The 20,843-nt window shown below is 36.6% G+C and overlaps 1 protein-coding gene across 2 annotated transcripts in view; it reads left to right on the top strand.

Moving 5' to 3' along the window:
- PFKFB1 (6-phosphofructo-2-kinase/fructose-2,6-biphosphatase 1) overlaps positions 1-20,843 on the top strand; it is a 507,147-nt gene that overhangs the window by 471,746 nt on the left and 14,558 nt on the right. For both annotated transcript variants that reach the window (XM_044089060.1, XM_044089061.1), the window contains exon 13: positions 13,559-13,623. In XM_044089060.1, coding sequence (XP_043944995.1) covers positions 13,559-13,623 — 65 coding nt within the window. The remainder of the gene's footprint in view (positions 1-13,558; positions 13,624-20,843) is intronic.

Genomic DNA, 20,843 nt, shown 5'->3' with positions numbered 1-20,843 from the left:
ACATACCAGTCTAAGCATCTATAGTGCATTTGCCTAATTTTGTTACCTGACATTCATATAAATGTTCATGAAATTCTCCTACTCAGCGAATGCTCAGTCTTACTAACATAAAAAGAGAAACAACCGTCACATAGGGCTAAATATACAGTCCTCACAGTATTGCAGTTAAAACCTCACTTGAAATGAAAACTGTAATTCAGGTTAAGCAGTTTAATTATTTCATTTTCATAAATATTGCTACATTGCTTACAAGCACCACATTTTCTGGTGCCCATAGAAATCCCTGCGTTTATATCTAAACCAATAGGTGGCATTTTTTCAGTTTTCTTCTTTAAATTGCCACATCTTTTGAATGTAAAACAGGGGACCTCTCGCAAACAATTCTCTTACTTTGGGGGACTCTCCAATTATTTTCTTATTTGCTTTAGCCAAATTCATAACACTGTTGCTTTCTTGAGAATACTTTATCACCAAGCTGTTACCCTTGCAAGCTCACTGGTGCCCTGTTTCCCAAAATAGGAAGGAATTTTGAACCACTTCCCTTGTTGATTTCTTAGTGGACTTCTTCAAGCAGACCATCAGGATAACCTCTTTCATGAAGCATGGACTTCAAAAATTCTATTTCAGCATTAAAGTTCTCTTCAGCAGAGATCATCTCACACTATTTGGCCTTTAACTGAACCTTGTTTCTGTTTAAATGGGTGGCAACTTTCAAAGTGTAAATAAGAGTTGGAATATATGGGTTTACAGTACAGTTTAGATTTAAATCTTTTCTGGTTAAGATCTTTCTCCAGCAAGACATCCAAATAACTAATACCCTAAACAGAAAAATTTTATATGAAAGATAAAAAAGTGATACTGCCATTCAAATAATCAATTAAATTTTTTAATTCTACCTTGTCCCCATTCGACATTACAAAAATGTTATCCAAAAATCTGAAGAAGGTGACGAGGTTCTTAGAGTGGGTGTAGAGAAAAACATCCCAGTACCACATGATAATATCTGCATACAGTGGGGCACAAGCAGTACCCATCGTGACAGCACTGACTTGTCTGTAATACTCACCCTCAAAAACCCATAATTGTTACTCAGGGTTAATTTCCTTAAATTTAAGTAACATTAAGTTTTGCATTGTCAAAATAGCTGTGTATGCTCACAAATTCATTAAACCAATTAAACCCCACAGTGTGTGGGATACAAGAAAACTAATCCTTAACATCTATGAAAACTATATACCAATCTTCATGAAAAAATTCTGGGTTGATGTTACTTAAAAAGAAATCCCACGAGTCTTTTAAAATATAGCGAAAAGGTAACTTCAAACTTCTGATATTCTGATCAACATACATAGCCAGGGGTGGATTTTGGGACCCACAGCTGCTACAATAGGCCAGAGTGGCAGATCATAAATATCTTTGTGTATTTTTGGTATACGAAAAATGTTTGGTACCACTGGATGTTCAACCATCAATCCTACCCTCCAAAAGTAGGTCATGCGAAAAGGCATCGATTTTACTGTATGCCACATGGATGCCATTCTTAAAGACTCTTTTATATTGCTCCTCATTGTTATGCAAAGTAAGAAACCCCCCAAAAAAACGATGCCTCAAGCCAAGAAAAAACAGCTCCAAGATGTTGATGAACCAGAATCAAACAAATAAGCTTTAAAACACAAGTTTAATCCAATGAGCAAAATCCAATAAACGAATAGAGAAACCAGATACAGTAACGTTGAGCGCGCTTTCACTTTGTCAATACAAAGCTTCATCAGAACAAGAAATTGTTGAACAACAGTGCTTAAATATCCTGTGCTGTGTTCTAATAATTAAATAATTGATTAATTTGCTTGGAAATTGAAATTCTTAAAAAGGCAATGCTTCAAAAAAACATAAAATAACCATACTATAAAACTGTGACAATAACCATTCTATACTAAAATGCCATATTCTCAAGTTGTAATAAATATTAAACCTTCCATTCTAATACCTATAATACATGACTTTGTCTAACTAAAAAAATTGATTCAAATACAAGTTAAATAAACATTAAAAATCCATGAAACCCCTAAACCGGAGTATATTGATAAATGAATGAAATGCAACGGGTAACCTCCCCTATACACTATTTCTACCCTACATCAATGTGCAAAATCACCTTACCTAAAAAATACATACAAAATCCTTAATAAAAACATTAAAAACGTCATGTAACCCTGCTTGAACAATGTACTAAAAAGGTGTGCAATTGCCTACTGAACACCACAGCATTACATTACAAAAAAATGTCACAACTTAGCCTGTCTTAATTTCAAAACACTACTGATACTAATATTGTCATTTAAGCCTGGGGGTCTACTGGCGTTGGTTTTAACTGCCAAAATAATTCTCGAAACTCAACCCTAGACTCCCAGCTACCCCCCCGAGGGTCACTAGCTACTTGTTCTACTACAGCAAATTTTATATTCATATTATTAAAAACTAATGAATGTTTGTAAAAAGCATTTGATTCTTTTTCTTTGCTGATTTCATAGAGATGTTCAGAAATTCTTTTCCTAACAGTACGTGTAGTTTTCCCTATATAAAAACTGTTGCAGCTTATACATATACCTATATAAATTATTCCTCTTGTGCCGCAATTGTAATGTTTCGATGCTGTAAGCCTGATTCCTCTAGAAGGGATCTGAATGTCCCACTGTTGTAAAATAAATTCACACTGACGGCATGCACCACATTTATAGGTACCCCTTTTAGAATTACCATTACCAATACATTGGATGTCATTCCTATCAAACATGTCCTTTAAATTCATTCCTCTTCTCCTTATAAAGGATGGTTGAATGGGGATGTATTTCCCCGTATCATTATTGACCTTCAATAAAGGCCAGTATTTTTTAATAATTTCTTCCACTTTCCCAGATGTAGCCGAGAATGTATTGAATATTCTTGGTTATAATGAACCACATTTTCACTCTCAGGGGTCCTGCCCACCTCTCCCAGTCCTATAAGTGGAAAAAACTTCCCTTCCCTATTGTCAACTACCTCCTTGACTAAACCTCGTATCAAAGGGTCGGGATAACCTCTTTCTAAAAACAAGGAACTAATGTATTTAACTTCATCCAGGAATGTCACGTCATCACTAGTCATTCTAGAGGCCCTTATCAACTGACCTTTAACAATTCCTTTATTCTGATAAAATGGATGTCCACTTTCAAAATATAAATACAGATTAGAGAAAATGGATTTCCTATATAACTTGGAATGAAAACGTTGATTCAAGCTGTCCTTATATAAGGTGACATCTAAATAATTAATACTAGAATCATCCAACGTATAAGTGAAACTCAGAAAATCTGTACAATTATTCAAATAATCCATGAATTCCACAAATAAATCTCTGGACCCTCTCCATAATATACAAATGTCGTCTAAAAAACGAGTGTAAAAGGCAATATATTTGTGCCACTCAGTGTTGAAAACAAATGTTCGCTCCCAGAAATACAAAACACAATTGGTATTGATGGGGGCACATGCTGCCCCCATTGCAACACCCTTTTTTTGCTGATAAAGGTCACCGTTGAAATACACAAAATTATTTTTCAAGATAGTCTCCATAAAATCTAAAATTAAATTAATCATATTTCCATCAAAACCTGTATCGGAACATAACATTTCTTGGAACCATTCCAAGCCTACACTATGTGGAATGCTTGGAAACAGCTCAACCACATCAATGGTAGCAAAACAAATCTCTGCTTCAAATTTATCCTTAGTTATTCTTCTCAAAAAGTCCCAAGAATCTTTAGTAATATGTGACACTGAATTAATAAACTGTTTCAATTGAGAATCAACAAAAATAGCCAGAGGCTCAGTAATATTTCCAGCCCCTGCTACTATAGGTCTAAATTTAAGCAATTTGATCCCTTTATGCACTTTTGGTATTCCAAATATAGCAGGGATCCTTGGATTCTCAACATGTAAAAAATTATAAAGTTTTTCATTTATGCTTCCTTGAAGTAAATGGTCAGTTAAATAATAATTTATCTTAGAATGGGCGATATTGATTTCATTCCTTGATACTAACGTGTAATGATCCGAATCTTGTAAAATATTGTGTATGTATGTATCATACACATCATTGTACATCTATACCACCCCTCCCCCTTTGTCAGGTTTCATAACCCTGACTTTTTCATTTTTTAACTTTTTCACCAGTATTTTCTCTTCTTCTGACCAATTATCATTGGAGAGATCCACATAGTACTTCATTTGTCTCACATCCCTCTCAACCATTTCTTCAAAAAGTTTTAAAGAAGTATTGGTTGGTGGATTGAATAAACTTATCCTAGTTAACTCGTTATGATTAAACTGTCTACTTTTAAAATAAATTTGTAGGTTTAATTGTCTTACGAATAACTTGATATCAATTAATATATTAACCATGGACCCTGTCTTAATGGGCACAAACTGGAAGCTTTTGGTAAATAATTTAAAATAACTATCATCCACTACCAAATCCGTGAAATTACACACTGTAAAATTATCTTGTCTACAAACTATTAAATGATCAGTGTCCATATTTACATCATGGCAACAATCGTTCATAAACTCGGGGGTTGGGGGGTAAGAAGCATCAAAAATTAATAATTCCGTACTCTTCCCTGAAACTTGCCCCCCCCTCCTTCCCCTGTGTGTCTGAGGGTTCTGATACAAATATTTCCTCTGCTTTTCTGCTATTCTTTCGCTCCTCCTCACCGTTTCTTCCCCTAAAGGGACCTCATACTGTTCATTTGAAATATTAGTGTCCGTCTGACCCATTCTACTAGAATTGTTAGCAACCAAATTCTTTGATTCACTAAAATTGTTAAACACAGGATACACCCTACCATTTCTATAGTCATTTAAATCCCTATCTAACTTTTTCATTTTCCTAAAAATAACTCTATCACAATAATTATCAATTTCAACAAACAAATTATCATATTTCCTTCCATCAAAATTCTCTTTGTTGAAATCAAAAACTTTGTTGTGCAATTCATTTGTTTCAGCTAGCAATACTTCATTTTGAGCTTCATAATCTTTAACCATTAGCTTCTACATGTCAATGCCTGTTTTGTTAAATAAATACGTAAGCTGTTTGTATAATAAAGAATTATGCTTAACATTGTTAGGGTATTTAAAGAGTCTTAAACCCTTTGGTACCCTTTCAGTTGCAATACATTCATTTAAATAGTCAATTTCCAATTGATTAGTTTTCAAACCATACAGTTTGTCTTTGAATTTTTTAAAAGTCTCATCAAAAGACTCAAAATCATTGTCAAAACTGAGTTCATTAAAATTGAAACGTCTGCTGGACCAAGTGTCAAAATTGAAGTTCACAGTACCTGAATTAGCTTTTCCCCTTTGTGGAAATGCTATTTTATTATTACCGTCACTTTTGTTCAAAGAAGGTTGTTCCTTATCACCACGTGGGCTGCTGCGTCTGTCTCCTTCCCGGAGTGTATCTGTTTTAGAAGACGCTAGCCCCTGACTCTTCACAAACTGTTCCTTATATAAAATTTGATTACCAGGTAATTCGCTTTGCCCAAATAAAGAGATTTTAGAGTTTTCCATAATTTGCGATAATAGCACCATGACCTGTTGAAATTCCTTCCTGGTTACAGGCGTGCTGTCATCGCTAACGGTCTCCTTCAAGACTGCTGGTGTATCCAGAAAAACCTCCGGTTCCACACGTTCCGCCATGGATAAGGAAACCAAGAAATCCCCCCAAAAAAACGATGCCTCAAGCCAAGAAAAAACAGCTCCAAGACGGTGATGAACCAGAATCAAACAAATAAGCTCTAAAACACAAGTTTAATCCAACGAGCAAAATCCAATAAACGAACAGAGAAACCAGATACAGTAACGTTGAGCGCGCTTTCACTTTGTCAATACAAAGCTTCTTCAGAAGAAGAAATTGTTGAACAACAATGCTTAAATATACTGTGCTGTGTTCTAATAATTAAATAATTGATTAATTTGCTTGAAAATTGAAATTCTTAAAAAGGCAATGCTTCAAAAAAACATAAAATAACCATACTATAAAACTGTGACAATAAACATTCTATACTAAAATGCCATATTCTCATGTTATGCAAAGTAAACATTTTGCTTGAATAATCAATACTCTGCATAATAACTTCTCTCCCACCCTTGTCTAGCTTTACAACTAACAAATCACAATTGTTGGCAATCTCCTGTAACAAAGCCATCTCCTCCTGGGTTAAATTGTACTTCCATTTAAATTGTATTTTAGCATACCAGTTACGAATATCATTGATACACAATATTTCAAAAATGCTGATAGTTGAATGGAGAGGGGGATTAAAAACATTCTTCTGTGGTAAATAAGGGGATTTTGGTTCCTGGTGGCCATCCCCCTTGTTTTTAGAAAGTATTATTTTCAAGTTTAACTTTCTAACAAATAATTTAAAATCTAAAATTGTCTCCCTAATATCCAACCTTACAGCAGGCACAAATGTAAAACCTTTTTAAATAAACTGAAGTACCGTCTATCAATATTAAGAATGCTGTAGTTAAATATTTTCAAACCTTGCAAACCATAAATAATTCCTTCATTTTCAATAAAATGTTCAATGCCAAGATTTGGAGGTGACAGGGTAATGAGTGGGTCACAAACTACCAGCCCCATCTCTAACATCTCTTGCCTTTCCCTTTCTTCTTCCTGTAAGGGCAAACTGTTCCCATATCTGGCTTTTGGATAAACCCCTTCTTCATCTTCTGGGCTATCCTCTGTGACCTCCTCTGGGAGAGATGCTGACAGTCTAAAAAGCCCCATCATAGTGTAATGTACTCAAGCCTCTAGCTTCAGTAACAGTATCACACCGCCCATCTTTCCTAAAATAATTAGGCATGGGATGAGCCATATTGTTTAAATATTCTCTCTCATCCCTACATTTCTTTTTAGCTTTTCTCATCCTGTCATTAGAAACAATTTTTTCCACATGCTTAAAAAACATTCAAGTACTTTCCATAGTAAACATCATGCAATAAATCTTGTTTGAGCTTAGTCAATTTTATTTCCTGTAAAAGTGTCTCTAGGTGCATTTCATTGTCTTTAATCATCAGCACAATAATCCTGTGCCCAAAATCACTAAAAATGTGTGTCAGCTCCCTGTAACGTCTCACATCCATCCTATTCGGGAATTTCCACAGTCTCAGTCCTCTAAGGACTCTCTTAACAGCCAAACAGTCTTTTAAAAACAAGTTGTCAAATTGCAAAGTTCTGTATTTAACCAGCTTCTTGTGGAATTGACTTTACAACACCTCAAAACTCAAAGGATAATCATTGCCAGGTAGTGGACAAGAAACAGTTCCCTGGAGGTCCGCTAACCAAGTATCCAAAAAAAACTGAAAGCGCTGACTCACCATTGCCAACAGCTTCTTGTGGAAAACCACCACTACAAAAAACATCTCCTAAAGCTATGGGGTCACTGTCCATAGCCCCTAATACACTAGCAGTGCTAATGCATGCAACTCCACCAGCTTCATCAACGGCATTCACAGAATACCCACATCTCTTTCTCTTGGGACTTCTGCTACCATTCACAGCATTGTGATGTGTGTACAAATACTCTTGTTGTTGTGTCTTTCGGCTTTTCCCGGTTAGGGGTCATCAGGGGAACTCTGGTCCGCTAATGATTGGTAGTTGATTTTTACATGCCGAGTTACCAGCCCTGACGCACAACCTTCAACGAAGGTACACCCATTCACGCATGTCTCTACGCAGAAGATGCTCTAGCTGAGAATCGAACTGTATAAATACTCTAACAAACCAAAAAGCACAGCCAAACTTGTCATAATTGATTCAGCCAGTCACCGACCTCTCTCCAATCACGGTACCCAAGCACTTGGTCAAAAGATTAACTAACTGAGTCACCTGACCTGAGATGGAATGCAAAGCCATAACTTCCTAACCTTGTGCCACTTGGTTGTCATAATACTGTGTAAATACAAATAACAACCAATGTATTCACCAAGAAATACTGTAGGTTGAATCTGAATGCTAACCAAAAATTCATCAAACATTTATACTCAAAACAAAAATCAATGAAAATAAAAGAAAACAGAGAAATCACTATTTTTGTGTGCTGGTGCAAGCTGCTTTGCACCACATGCTCCCTGCAACATCTATATACTAGCTCTGCAGTACAGTAGAAAAAGGACAAATTCCCCAGTCTCCAATGTTTTGCAATTTTGTGCTGACAAACAGCTTGAACAGTTTGATCAAATGCATTCTGATAATTTGTACCATCTTTTTTCCCCTTTGCCTTGCATCCATATATAGACAGATATATATATATATATATATATATATATATATATATATATATATATATATATATATATATATATATCTACATATACATATCCCTGGTAAGATTTATTTATTTATTTATTTACATTTGTTTACCAGGAAATTCCGACTGGATGCAGGTCCTTTTTCAGCGGATGCCCAGGGAGAAAAGCTCCACGTCATATACATGATAAATAGAGATACAAAGCTGCAGCAATAGTAAACAACATTACAGGTTGTTAGCTTTAATACAATAACAATATATTGATTATCAACAGTATATACAGTAAATACTGCAAGTTAAGATAGTTTCTTGTTGTTTATAATATTAGTAACAAAGTTGTTAGACAAGATTTTAAAGTATGTAAAGACAACTAACTAATTTTAACTGTGGTTAGTAGTGGAGGTAGTATAGTTGGGTTAAGAGTCTAGGTGGGAGGGGATAAGGGTGGGGGGTGTTAGTTTGGATTAGAACAAGGACAAAGCCCATGCAAATTTAAGTGGAATTTGAGCACAGTCTTGAAAAGGCTGCTGGAAGGTAGAGTAGTTATAGAGGGTGGAAGATTGTTCCAAAGTTTAGATATGGTGCATGAACATATGTCTTCTCCTGCTGAGTTTTTGGGTTTGATAACAGTGAGTTGATTTTTGTTGCTTGATCTTAGGGGCCTAGTGGAGTGATAGGGTTGGAGAAGGGTTTGAAGGGAAGCGATGTTAAGGGGGTGGTTAATAAGATTATGAGCGAGGGTGAGTTGATTAAAGTGAAGGAGTTGTGGGAGTTCTAGCCAGTTTAGTTCTTTAAGGGAGATACAATGATGGCTGCAGTAGGAGGTTCCAGTGGCAAATGTAGTTATTTTGTTGTAACAAGCATCCAGCTTGTGTAGGTCTGTCTGTTTAAGGTTGGTAAGTATGGGGGATGCATAGAGTAGGGTGGAGATTAGCTGGGAATTGGCTATAGAGATTCTAGCCTCCTTGGTTAGGAATTGGCGGCTTCGATATAATGCACCAAGTTTCTTGTGAACTATTTTTATTGTGAGAGATATGTGGGTGTCAAATCTAAGTTTGTTGTCTATTTCCACACAGAGTAATTTTGTGTGTTCTGATGGAGAGATGATGGTATCTCTGATGATGATGATGAGATCTGGACACAAATCAGTTTTGCTAGAACTAACTATAAGACAAGATCCCCCTTTAGCAACAACTAGACTAAAAAACTTCTCCAAGGCCCAATTACAACCTCTTACATGACAGCATAAATAGCTTTATAGCTCCTCCACCCACTGATGGAACCAATACCTATGCTGATTTATACATCAATGCTTTATATGAGCACCTGTACAATTGTATTGACTCTGCCATACCTGATAGAACCAAAGCAAGATCTTCAAGGAAAAACAAACCTGCCTGGTGGACAACTGCCATTAATAGGCTATACAACAGGAGAATGAAATTGCTGTCAAAAAGTAGGAAGGAACGGTCCCAAAACTGGAAACACTCCCTCCTCAACTTAAACAAGCAAATAAGACTCCTAGTGAAGTCCTCCAAAGCTAACTATGAATCCAGATTAGCTTTCCTAACTAAGGATAGCCACAAGATGTTCTTTAGTTACATCAGTAACCTCAAATGTAAGGCCCAAATTTGCACTAAACTCATAGTTAATGGTATTACATATATATAGAATCTGTGGATAGAGCAAACATGCTGTCTGACAGGTTCAGTGAAAACGTACTCCCCTGCTCCCACCACATATACCCCAAAGCATCCCTAATACCTGTCCCTCACCTAATATCTCTGAGGAGCAGGTCTTAAACACAATTTCCAAGGCCAAACACACAGCCTCTATGGGACCTGACAACATCCCGGGCTGTGTTCCACAATGGTTAAAACAGGAATTAGCATCACCATTAGGCATACTTTTCAATCACAGCCTAAGCCTTGGCTTTGTCCCAGCGGAATGGAAAACAACTGCTATCATCCCTTTGCACAAAGAGGTTATAACCCCCTGTAATCTTCCCTTATCAGGCCAATAATAGAGTATAATGCTCCATTTGGCATGTTCCTTTCCAAACTCCTGCAGCAATTGGAGAGACAACAAAGGTTCCTTACAAAGAAATTTCAGGGTCTACAAGATCTGTCTAAAGCAGACTGACTGAAATCATTGTCACTTTACTCTGTCATACAGACTGCTCAGAGGTGACCTGTGCTTTGTTTATAGAGCAATGTCTGACCCAGCTTTAATGGAAATGCTGCATATTCATAAGTCAAATGGCACACGGGTCACTCGCTCAGAAAACCTTAACCTGGTATGTGACATCAGCAGAACTTGCTGGACAGACAGATTTGTCTCACAGAGTTTGCCCCACCTTTGGAACAAGCTTCCTGTTCATGTTAAACAAAGCCCCTCATTGGCCCTATTTAAGTGAAATTTGGACGATTGGATGGGTAACTGGAAATTCACCGCTGGGGTTCCACTTGTGTCCTTCTTGGACAGGAGCAATAGGTACTGATTTTTAGTGTCTGCTTGAACAAGATAGCCTTGGGAACACGGGTGGAACCTGGCTGGGCTTGTAAGGGCTGTGAGGCCATTAGCCTAGCAACCTCCTATGATCCTATGATCATCCTGTATATATATATATATATATATATATATATATATATATATATATATATTTGAATAACATACAGTTTAATAAAAAAAAATATATATATATATATATATATACATACATATCTATATATATATATATATATATATATATATATATATATATATATATATATATATATATATATATATGTGTGTGTGTGTGTGTGTGTGTGTGTGTGTGTGTGTGTGTGTGTGTGTGTGTGTAGCTGCAGTCCATAAGAATGAACGCTCAGGAAAGTGTACGCTCCCTTTTTCTTGTTTTTCAGGCTGTTGGTTACTTTCCATACATGGTAATTTTGGAGTGAGGTCTGGAAATTTGGGAATTTGCCATTTTGCTGTTGTGTGATCTCTGAGTTGGTGTGTGTCTCGCTCCCATCTTGACCCATGTTAAAGCCTGTTTCGAGATTTACAGCGAGTCATATTTCGACAGTGTCGGAATTCAACATTGTCGTTTTAGCCAAAGTGGGTCAGTAATTCCATCATTCGATGGAGTCTGGTTTGACCATCTCATGGTAAACTCTATATATGGGTCTATTTCACTTGACCTAAATGTCATTTGACTGACACCCATTTGACCAACACCCAGTTGACCTAAATTTCATTTGACCTAAAACTCATTTGACTGACTTCCATTTCACTGACATGTAAGACATAGATGCTGTGGATTTTCCTTCACCTGTGACTTGTTTGTGATAAAAAGAATTACTGTAACTTATAGCGCTTACTGTTAGAATTCCGATAGTCATGTAGAATGTAGTGTTGTAGTGTTTCTAAATGTGGGTTTTTCTATTCACATTTTTATGCAAAGTATCTAAAGTAATTTGACAAATGTTTTGTGAGTTCCCAGAAGTAGTGGAAGCGTGTAGAGTACTGTAAGACAAGTTAAAGGTATATGTCCTTTTCCCCACTGTAGTGTGATCCTGGATTTAGTATATATAATTAGGAGGTGTGTGGGGGATGTAGCCCTCCACCTAGTTTTGTTGTACATTGTCCCATTTCTGTTAAGAGGGTTAGTAAATAGTTTTTAAGTTCTAGAAAGAGTTAGTTATTGGTGTTCTAAGTGTGCTTGTCTCTGATTTTAGTATGGTGCAATTCAGCATTGTAAGCTGTCAGTTAAATGATCTACATACATACATACATATATATAAAATTAGCAGAGGGTGTCAGGGTGCAGTGGGTCTTGCCCCCCTGCAAAGAAATATTTTTGTATTGTTTTGGAATGTGATAATTTTTTATTCACTCTAAAATGATTGGTCTTTTTTCATTTCTTCTTTGAAGCATTTGATAGTTCATGAGATAAACATATATAGTCACCATTCAGAATGTTTACATTTCAGAATACTGACAATCAGAAGGGCACTTTCAGAATGTTGATAGTTCAGAATTTCTGCCCACCCCACTTTACTACTATGAGGTAACCTTGCCCCTATTCCTGCACCTTACCTTAGAAAAAGTCTTTCTGTAACATTATCACTATTCAGACAAGCCATGTTCTAGCATATTGGTAAGGTTTAGTGTTTTTTTTTTCATTTTAGTGTATTTTTGGTGAAATTGATCAGATAAGTAGAGCGTTTGACTTTTGTGTATAAATTTAATGTGGGTTTTGTCTGTATTCTGAGTGTCCAGATTTTGATCTGTCAACATTTTGAACTATATATATATATATATATATATATATATATATATATATTTATATATTTTACACACATATATATATATATATATATATATATATATATATATATATATATATATATATATATTGTATATCTATATATATATATATATATATATATATATATATATATATATATATATACATACAACACACACACACACACACACACACACACACACACACACACACACACACACACACACACACACACACACACACACACACACACACACACACACACACACACACGTCTATGTCACTTGCTCGAAATCCCAAAATCTCGAACAAGCAACACTGACACCCATAAGAGCGAAACTGCACTACCGCAAAAGTGCATTATCATGAAAGTCGGTTTTCTAAACTGGCATAAAACAAAAGAAATACTGATAAAATCAGTATTTTGCAGAGGGGGCAAGCCGCCTTGCACCCCACACCCCCCATACTTAAATATACCAACTCTGAGATCGCACTACAGTGCAGTAATGGAAAATATTCCCGTTTTGCGCTGTATGCAGATCTCCATGCAGTCCGGTCAAGCTTTCACAAAATCGATCATATGGGGTTGGCCATATGAAGTTCGAGATTGTGGGAATTCGACCATTTGTAGTAGATCCATATACACCTATAAACACATGTATTACATAGGTAGATACAGATATGCAAGATATTTACATTATGGAAAATGTCACACACTAACACACACACACACACACACACACACACACACACACACACACACACACACACACACACACACACACACACACACACTCACTCACTCACTCATACTCACACATATGAACCCCACACCTTTATTAACAGTGAATGATGAAAAAATCGAGTAGAGTCTTAACTAACATTTAAAACTCTTTTTCTGTTTCAGGCTGCCAGGTGGAGTGCTTTCCCATAGGTGAAGAAGCTGTTGACACACACAGGGAGAAGCCTGTTGTAAGTACTTTTGCATCTCTGTAGAGCACATAATTTGATTCTTGTGAAGTCATGAGTCTGCATATTTGCAGTTTCATGTACATATTCCATAGTGCTGTCCTTGACTACAGACCGTCTTCCCTACCTGTTGACATGTTTCTGCATGCATAAGTCAAGTTTGTGTCACCATAGTCTGCATGAGTCCCAAAAAAGAATGCAGCATTTGTACAAATCTGCCACCTTGATGAAGCCGTGGAAACAGCCAGCAAGAAACTGAAGTAAATCACTGCTGGAAACATTGTTGGACAAAGCTTGTAGTGTTTTATGAATGCAAAATAGTAGGGGTAAATTCAAGTCTTTAGCCATACTGCTCTGCAGGATAAGCACCATGAACATACTTTTCAACAAACACAGCTGCAGAAATGGTAGTTTAAAACCATATCATGCTTTTGTGTTTTGTAGTTTTAAAGGGAGTTTTGACAGAGCAGGAGTTTAGAGACTGAGAGCAGACATACAATCTGTCATTAAGGTAATCATAAAGAAGACTAATATTAATTAAAATTATTTTAAAGTGAAATACAGGTCTGTTTCTGTCTGCCACTCAGACCTCCCAACCACTCACCGCAAGAAATCTGGACAAAGCCAGAAATCATGAAGAGACAAAGGCCCCAAAATAAGGCCAGATTTTAAATATTGCTCATATAAACTTAGAAAGTTGCTAGAATATATCTGCCGAAGGATATAAAGCCTGAAACTTGAATGTCAGTTATTTAATATTACTTAGTGACTTCAATCCTCAGTACTTTGCCAGAAAACCACAAATTGTATGAGGAACAGACCAAAAATAAGAGGCAAAAATCTGGACAGTTGACAGGTATGCTGCCACTCATTCCCTCTGTCTCTCTCTCCCTCATTTTCATCACTCATTTTTGTCTAGTTCTCATTTTGTTCCTCTCTTCCTCCTTATTTTTCTTTTCACATCAGTTTCGGGAATGTGTAAGCTTCCAGACATTTCTCTCAGTTTCATTTTTTCTTTATTTGGTTGCAAGAATAGCGTATGGGGTTAGGTTCTTGGAGGCAGCTGACAACAGTAAGTCTGAAGGGAAAGTGAAGCTCTGTTATTATAGCTTTTTAATGGAGCTTTTTTGTATGTATGCACACTGTGTGGAAAAGGAAAGATGGGAGCACTGGTCATTTGGTGACCAATTCAGTCAGTCAGTCGTGCAAAATGTTATAGCGAACACCTCTATAGCTTATACAATACAATTAAATAATAAAAAAAAAAAACAGTGATTTATTTATTTGCATTTGTTTACTGGAATGCTCCACTGGGCCTTAGTGAGCCCATTTTCAGTGAAGGCCTGTGGAGAAAACCTCCACAATCAACTGTAGAGATATAATGTACAATATACAATATAATAACATGCAATGCACAACACCTACAATTCCATAGATTATCTTAATCTACATAGATATGCCTGAGTTGCAGTATGGAATTGAGTGACTAGGTGAAAAATGTTGCATATTATTACATTACAGCATAAAGGATAAAGTGATTGTACATTTATGACATGACAAGATTGGATATTAAGTTGGATAATTAGGTTAATCCTAAGACAGCTTAGTGTGAATAATTGATCTTTGTAAAGTCATCAACTTAAAGTAATGGTAGAACCGATATAGTGGGTAGTGTTAGAACTGCAGTTGTCTAAGTAGAAGGAGGAAGAGTTATAACAGAGTAGTAGGTAGTGTTAGGTTTTGGGAAGTGCAGTCCTGGCACATGTGCACTGCCATAGAGAGGACAGGTGCTGTTTCAGGGAGTTTTTAAAGAGTGCTGTGTTGCTAGTAGTCCTGAGTGATGGTGGGCTATTCCATAGTTCAGCAATAGCAAGGGAGTAAAGCATCTGACCATTTGAAAGGTTAGGTTTTTCTACAATTAAGAACATTTGATTTTTGGATCAGAGTAGTCCAAAGTGGTACAGGGTAAGCAGTGTAGTGAGGGCAGGGCAATTAGATGGCCTGAATATCAGTTTGATAGCGGTGGTTAGTTGTAAGGTGATGTTGAAGTGAGGCACAATGGTGAGATGAATAATTTGCATTGGTTACAAATGTAGGAATTTATTGTAGTATGAGTCAGTTTGGATCTAAGAAAGGACTGAATATTGATAAGGAGCAGAGCCCTGTAAAGAAGTGATGGTAGAGGAAAGGAATAGGCTAGGGGATAGTCTTGCGGAATGGGTGAGCACGTATTTGTGCCTGCAGAGCATGCCCAGTTTTTGATGTGTCTTTTTGATATTGCTGTTAATGTGCAAGTCAAATCTTAGGCTTTCATCTATGATGACACCTAGAGGTTTAGTGTCAGGGACAGCCTCAGTGAAGGTGTTATGTTGGGAATGAATAATAAATCCCTCTTTGTTTAAAGAACTGTTTTTTTTTACATTAAAAGGGTTTTATTTCTATATAATCTCAGATATATAGAGGTTTCTTTATATTCTCTTGAGACATCTAAAAACACGTCTCATAATCAATTTTTTACCATCAAGAAGTGTAATCCCCCCCCAAAATGCACACACATAAAATATAAATAAACCACCCCCTAAGTTAAGTATACCAGCTGCATAGAATCAATACAATGGGAAGTAAAAAAAAACAAAAAAAAAAACAAACTGGGACACACTGCAAACTCACACAATATAATACACAACTATTTAACATTTAACAAAGAAAGAGCCATAAAACAAATTTGCACAAAAGTCACTTACCTGCAGGTGCTGTAATGAAGTGTAGCTGCACCAGTATGTCAGTTTAGTGTAGGCAGTTATTCAACCAGCATTTCTTGAAAGTAATTACAAACCAGAGTAACCTGAAAAAAAACATGCAGAAATTCAGAGAATTTCCTCTCCATATTTAGAGAATGATGAATATACAGCTCCACACACAGACAGTGACTGCAACCCAAGCCTGAGTCTCAGACCATAGTGCTGTGAAGCAGTAATCTTCCTTCTGCACCAGTCTGCTGACCTTAAAATATTTTGCTGTTCTTCCCATGCTTCTTTGTTTTACATTTTACTTCATTTCTAGTTATACTCTTTATGTTAAAATCACAAGTGATTTTGAAAAGAAATTACGATTATACTGTGTTTTTGATTTTTTTTAATTTGCCCACTAGTTACCTGTATGACAACACCCATAAAATTATATCAGAGTAGGTATTGGCCAATAATTTATACATACCTGCAATGCATTCTGGGAAGGTAACCCAACTTATATGTTTAGAACACCAACTTCTTACTTACATTGTGATTCCAGTACTGTAACATCACGTGTTATTTTCATAGTAATTCCATTACATTAATTTTTTGTTGCTGCAGTTAGCCTATATACTAGTTTGGTAGTGCGATATTGTGAGTTCAGCCTTTCATTTCTTCAAAACATTAACCTAGTCTGCTATGTCTCTCTTGTAATGCAGTCATTGTAGACTTTTATCATGTTTCTACAGTATTCCCAAGTTATGACTGGAATAGTTCCGCTGCCATTCATTCATTACCCCCAGTTAACCAACTGAAATAAATAAATGATGTAATGGCCAGAGCTTTCAGCTCCATTAAACATTTCAGGTGGTTATCCTTATCAAAAAATAAAAAGAAAAAAATAGCATACCTTTTGCATGAGAAAAATGTATACACTTGTAGTATAGATGGTGAGGGGTTTAACTCATATGCTATGGTTTGTTGTCTACTGATGCTTTAGGAAGTGTAGTGATATACTCTAACATATAAGTATCATGCCAATTCACAAGGAGGGGACCATATCATACCCAGCCAGTGCTAAACCCATCTGCCTGGCCAGCATTCTGCATAAAAATTAGGAAGTTATACTGAAGCTTACTTATAATGACACAGAATACTTGATTCTGCTAGATGTGGAGCAGTATGGGTTTGTTAAGGGGACATCTTCCTTTTTAAATCTTGTGACATTCTTTGAAGATGTTAGAACAGCACTTGTTGAAGGACTGACAGTGCATGTTTAACTTGTGGATAGCTAAGGCAGTTGACATATAAGAGAATAATTCACAAATAAATAGCATTAAATGCCAAACTAAATGCAAGTCAGTCTGTAAGATGTGTTAAGATACAAAACACACTAAGCCAGGGTTGAGGGATACCTGTGGTGTCCCGCAGGGCTCTTTCCTGGGACCACTTCTTTTTGCACTGTTCTTCTATGATATAAAAGTGGGAAAGGACCTCTGAATAATCAGTTATATTGATTTCCAATTGGATAGTGTAATTGATTCCATAAAAGTTGTCAACATTCTCCAGGATGATTTAAAAAATGCATACCTGGTGCAGTCTTAGTGACTTCATGTTTAATTTTAGTAAATATAGGACAATGAGACTTACAAAAAAGAACATTAATAATCACATTATTAAAAAAATGATGCAATTATTAAGGATCCATGGACATTTATAGACAACAATTTAACATTCAGCCAGTGTGTGCCTACCAAAGTCAGAAAAGCATATTCTGTAGTCCACCTACTGCTAAATGGCATATCTAGTCACCCAATGAGATCATTACACCAGTTTATACCTCATCCATTAAAAATTATTGAATACATTGCTGCCTCCTAAAGCATTTGAATAAACTACCTGAAAAATCTTGAAAAGCTATTATTTCTTACCAGAACATCACAGGATTAGAAAACAAAAAGGCTTCTGAAACTCTCATTATATTCTTTTTCTTGAAATTAAGTAGAGGTGATTTATGTGTAGTCTATAAGGCAGTACAAGATCTGGTTCTATTTGAAAGTTTACACTTGGGGCACAACTCTGGGGGAGGTAGCATCAGATCTGAGAATCTAATAAACAAAAGAGACAATGTGATAGACACATTATACAAAGTCTTCTGTGATTACTTTTTTCCTTTTAGAATCAAGAAAATCAGCCATTAACTGTATTCAGAAAAAAATGTTTACATACTAATATGGGGTGGAATCAAACTTCCCAAATACCAAGAGACTAGTAACTTGTAAGCTTGATTACTGAATTATGAACCTATATTGGTACATGAGTTTTCTCCTTGTACTTCTAAAATGACCCACTGTGCTTCTAAATCACTCTGTTCTGTTGTTCTTACCAGTGTATTCTTGAAGGAAAGCCTGAGTTTTCTAAAAGCTACTTTTCAGAAATGTAAGACACATGTCTTCATTCAAGATGTAATAGTAGGGAACTACTTGATCAGAGCACCCTGTCCATTTATTTTCCTTACTGTCTCTTCATTAATAATGACCAGGTCTCCATCTGGAAAAGAATAATCCAAAAAGTGATTATGAACTGGGAAGAACTGTACTCAAATCCATGGTCTAGGAAAAAGACCTGGAAATAACAGCCACATTAGCAATTAGTTACTGGGAGCAAAATGAGAAAACAGCAGCTAAGCCTGTTAGAAAGGGGGCGGAGACATGGTCTTACCACTTGTACTAGGGAGGCCAGAAGACTGGGAGAATAATGTACAAGAAAATGTTAGACAGATAGTGAACATCGTCACTAGAAACTAGGAAGGAACAAAAGGCTGTGATATGGATGCATAAGGCCATCAGTGGGAACTGTTAAGGAATAAACAGAGAAATAAGGACAGCAAGAGGATGACTAAAACATAAAATGCAACTAGAAAGGAGATGTTCCTAGATATGTGGAAATACTACTTTATAAAAACGTCTGTTGTCAGAAAGAAAATAAGCACTGGGGAGCAAAACAACTAAGTTATTCAAGAAGCTTTGTGACAGAGAGGTAGGAAGGAGCAGCAGTAAGGTGTTAACAGCAATAACTCGGCACACTAGAGGTCAGCAGCCTTTTTTTCTGCAGTGTATATGTATGCATGCAACTATGCATATTGGTATGTATGTATGTGTGCACATATATCTCTACTTTGGTTTCATACTTACCTGGTAAACTTATGTGGGTGGTGGTGGCTGTTCATGTGACCAGTATAGGAGCCAGATGAGACTTTTCATCGCTGGATGGAAGCAGGTGCATATATGTGCGCGTGTGTGTGTGTGTGTGTGTGTGTGTGTGTGTGTGTGTGTGTGTGTGTGTGTGTGTGTGTGTGTGTGTGTGTGTGTGTGTGTGTGTGGGGGGAGGTGACTCTTTTCATTTCCTCTCCCCTGATATACCTGCATGTGGTATATCACATCAGTTTGAGTACAAGTTCCAGTTTTGTTTCCAGTCTGACCAAGAAAGCTTTATATTCATCACAGGAACCAGTTTATCAGAGCAGTTGAAGGCACGAAGATTGTAACGCTAGAGATGTGAATTTGAGTCCAAGTATACTCATTTGGCAATTTGTAATACTGGGCAAGCCACTACACTTTCCTTTGCTCTTGGACCTCCCATGTAAAAGAGACCTCTGGTCTTGTCTATCCAGTAAAAGGAAAATAAACTGAAGATCCTTAAGATCCCTCACTTTTGCAAGCTTTGCAATGTAAATTGGCATACCTACTTTTCCTCCCAGTGTGTTTACAGAACATCACATAGCTTGGCATTGATATGTTTCCATTATGGTTCAGAGGAAAATATGATGAGTTTCCAGAATGTTTATTTTCCCACCCATACCGCTTTACTGGTACTTGGGCAATGACACACCATATCCCTGAAACACAAGGACCATATAGATTTCTCATCGATTGTTTCCGCAACTAAATTGGCAACATGTTGGGCACATTTCAGATTACCTTGATCCTGCATTGAAAAGCCATTCTGCTGCTGCAGTAATGGACTGACTTACATTTATGATGTTTGTGATGCCTATGCATTGGCCCAGCAATCAAGGAGCCTCAATCCTCACCACTAACACCAGTGAGAGGCATCCATATAGGGAAAGGATAATAAATAGATCCACAGTGAAGTACAACTTCCCTTAAGAGCACACAGAGATCACAGTCAGTCTGGGGCTGGTTTCTCCCCTTTCTCCAGATCCCCAATAAGTGTCTATATCATATTATCGAAGATGCAAAATGTTGAACGTTCAAAAGAGTGAAAATGCCGAACCTCGAACTTGGTATTATGGGGGGCTGCACCCCCCTCCGCTAAATATATATTCCATCTCCGAGATTGCAGTACAGTGAAGAAAGGGCAAATATCCCAATCTTCACTGTACTGTGATTTCAAAAACAGAACTTTTGAATTTTCAGCACGTTTGCTATTTTCATGTTCGACATTTTGAATTTGTGATAACATGATATA

Source organism: Protopterus annectens, chromosome 12.part0 (assembly GCF_019279795.1).
Source record: "Protopterus annectens isolate FY-2018-M chromosome 12.part0, PAN1.0, whole genome shotgun sequence".
In the NCBI taxonomy this organism is placed as follows: domain Eukaryota; kingdom Metazoa; phylum Chordata; order Ceratodontiformes; family Protopteridae; genus Protopterus; species Protopterus annectens.
Note: the sequence above shows the minus strand (reverse complement) of the source record. Positions and strands in the feature narration are given on the sequence as shown.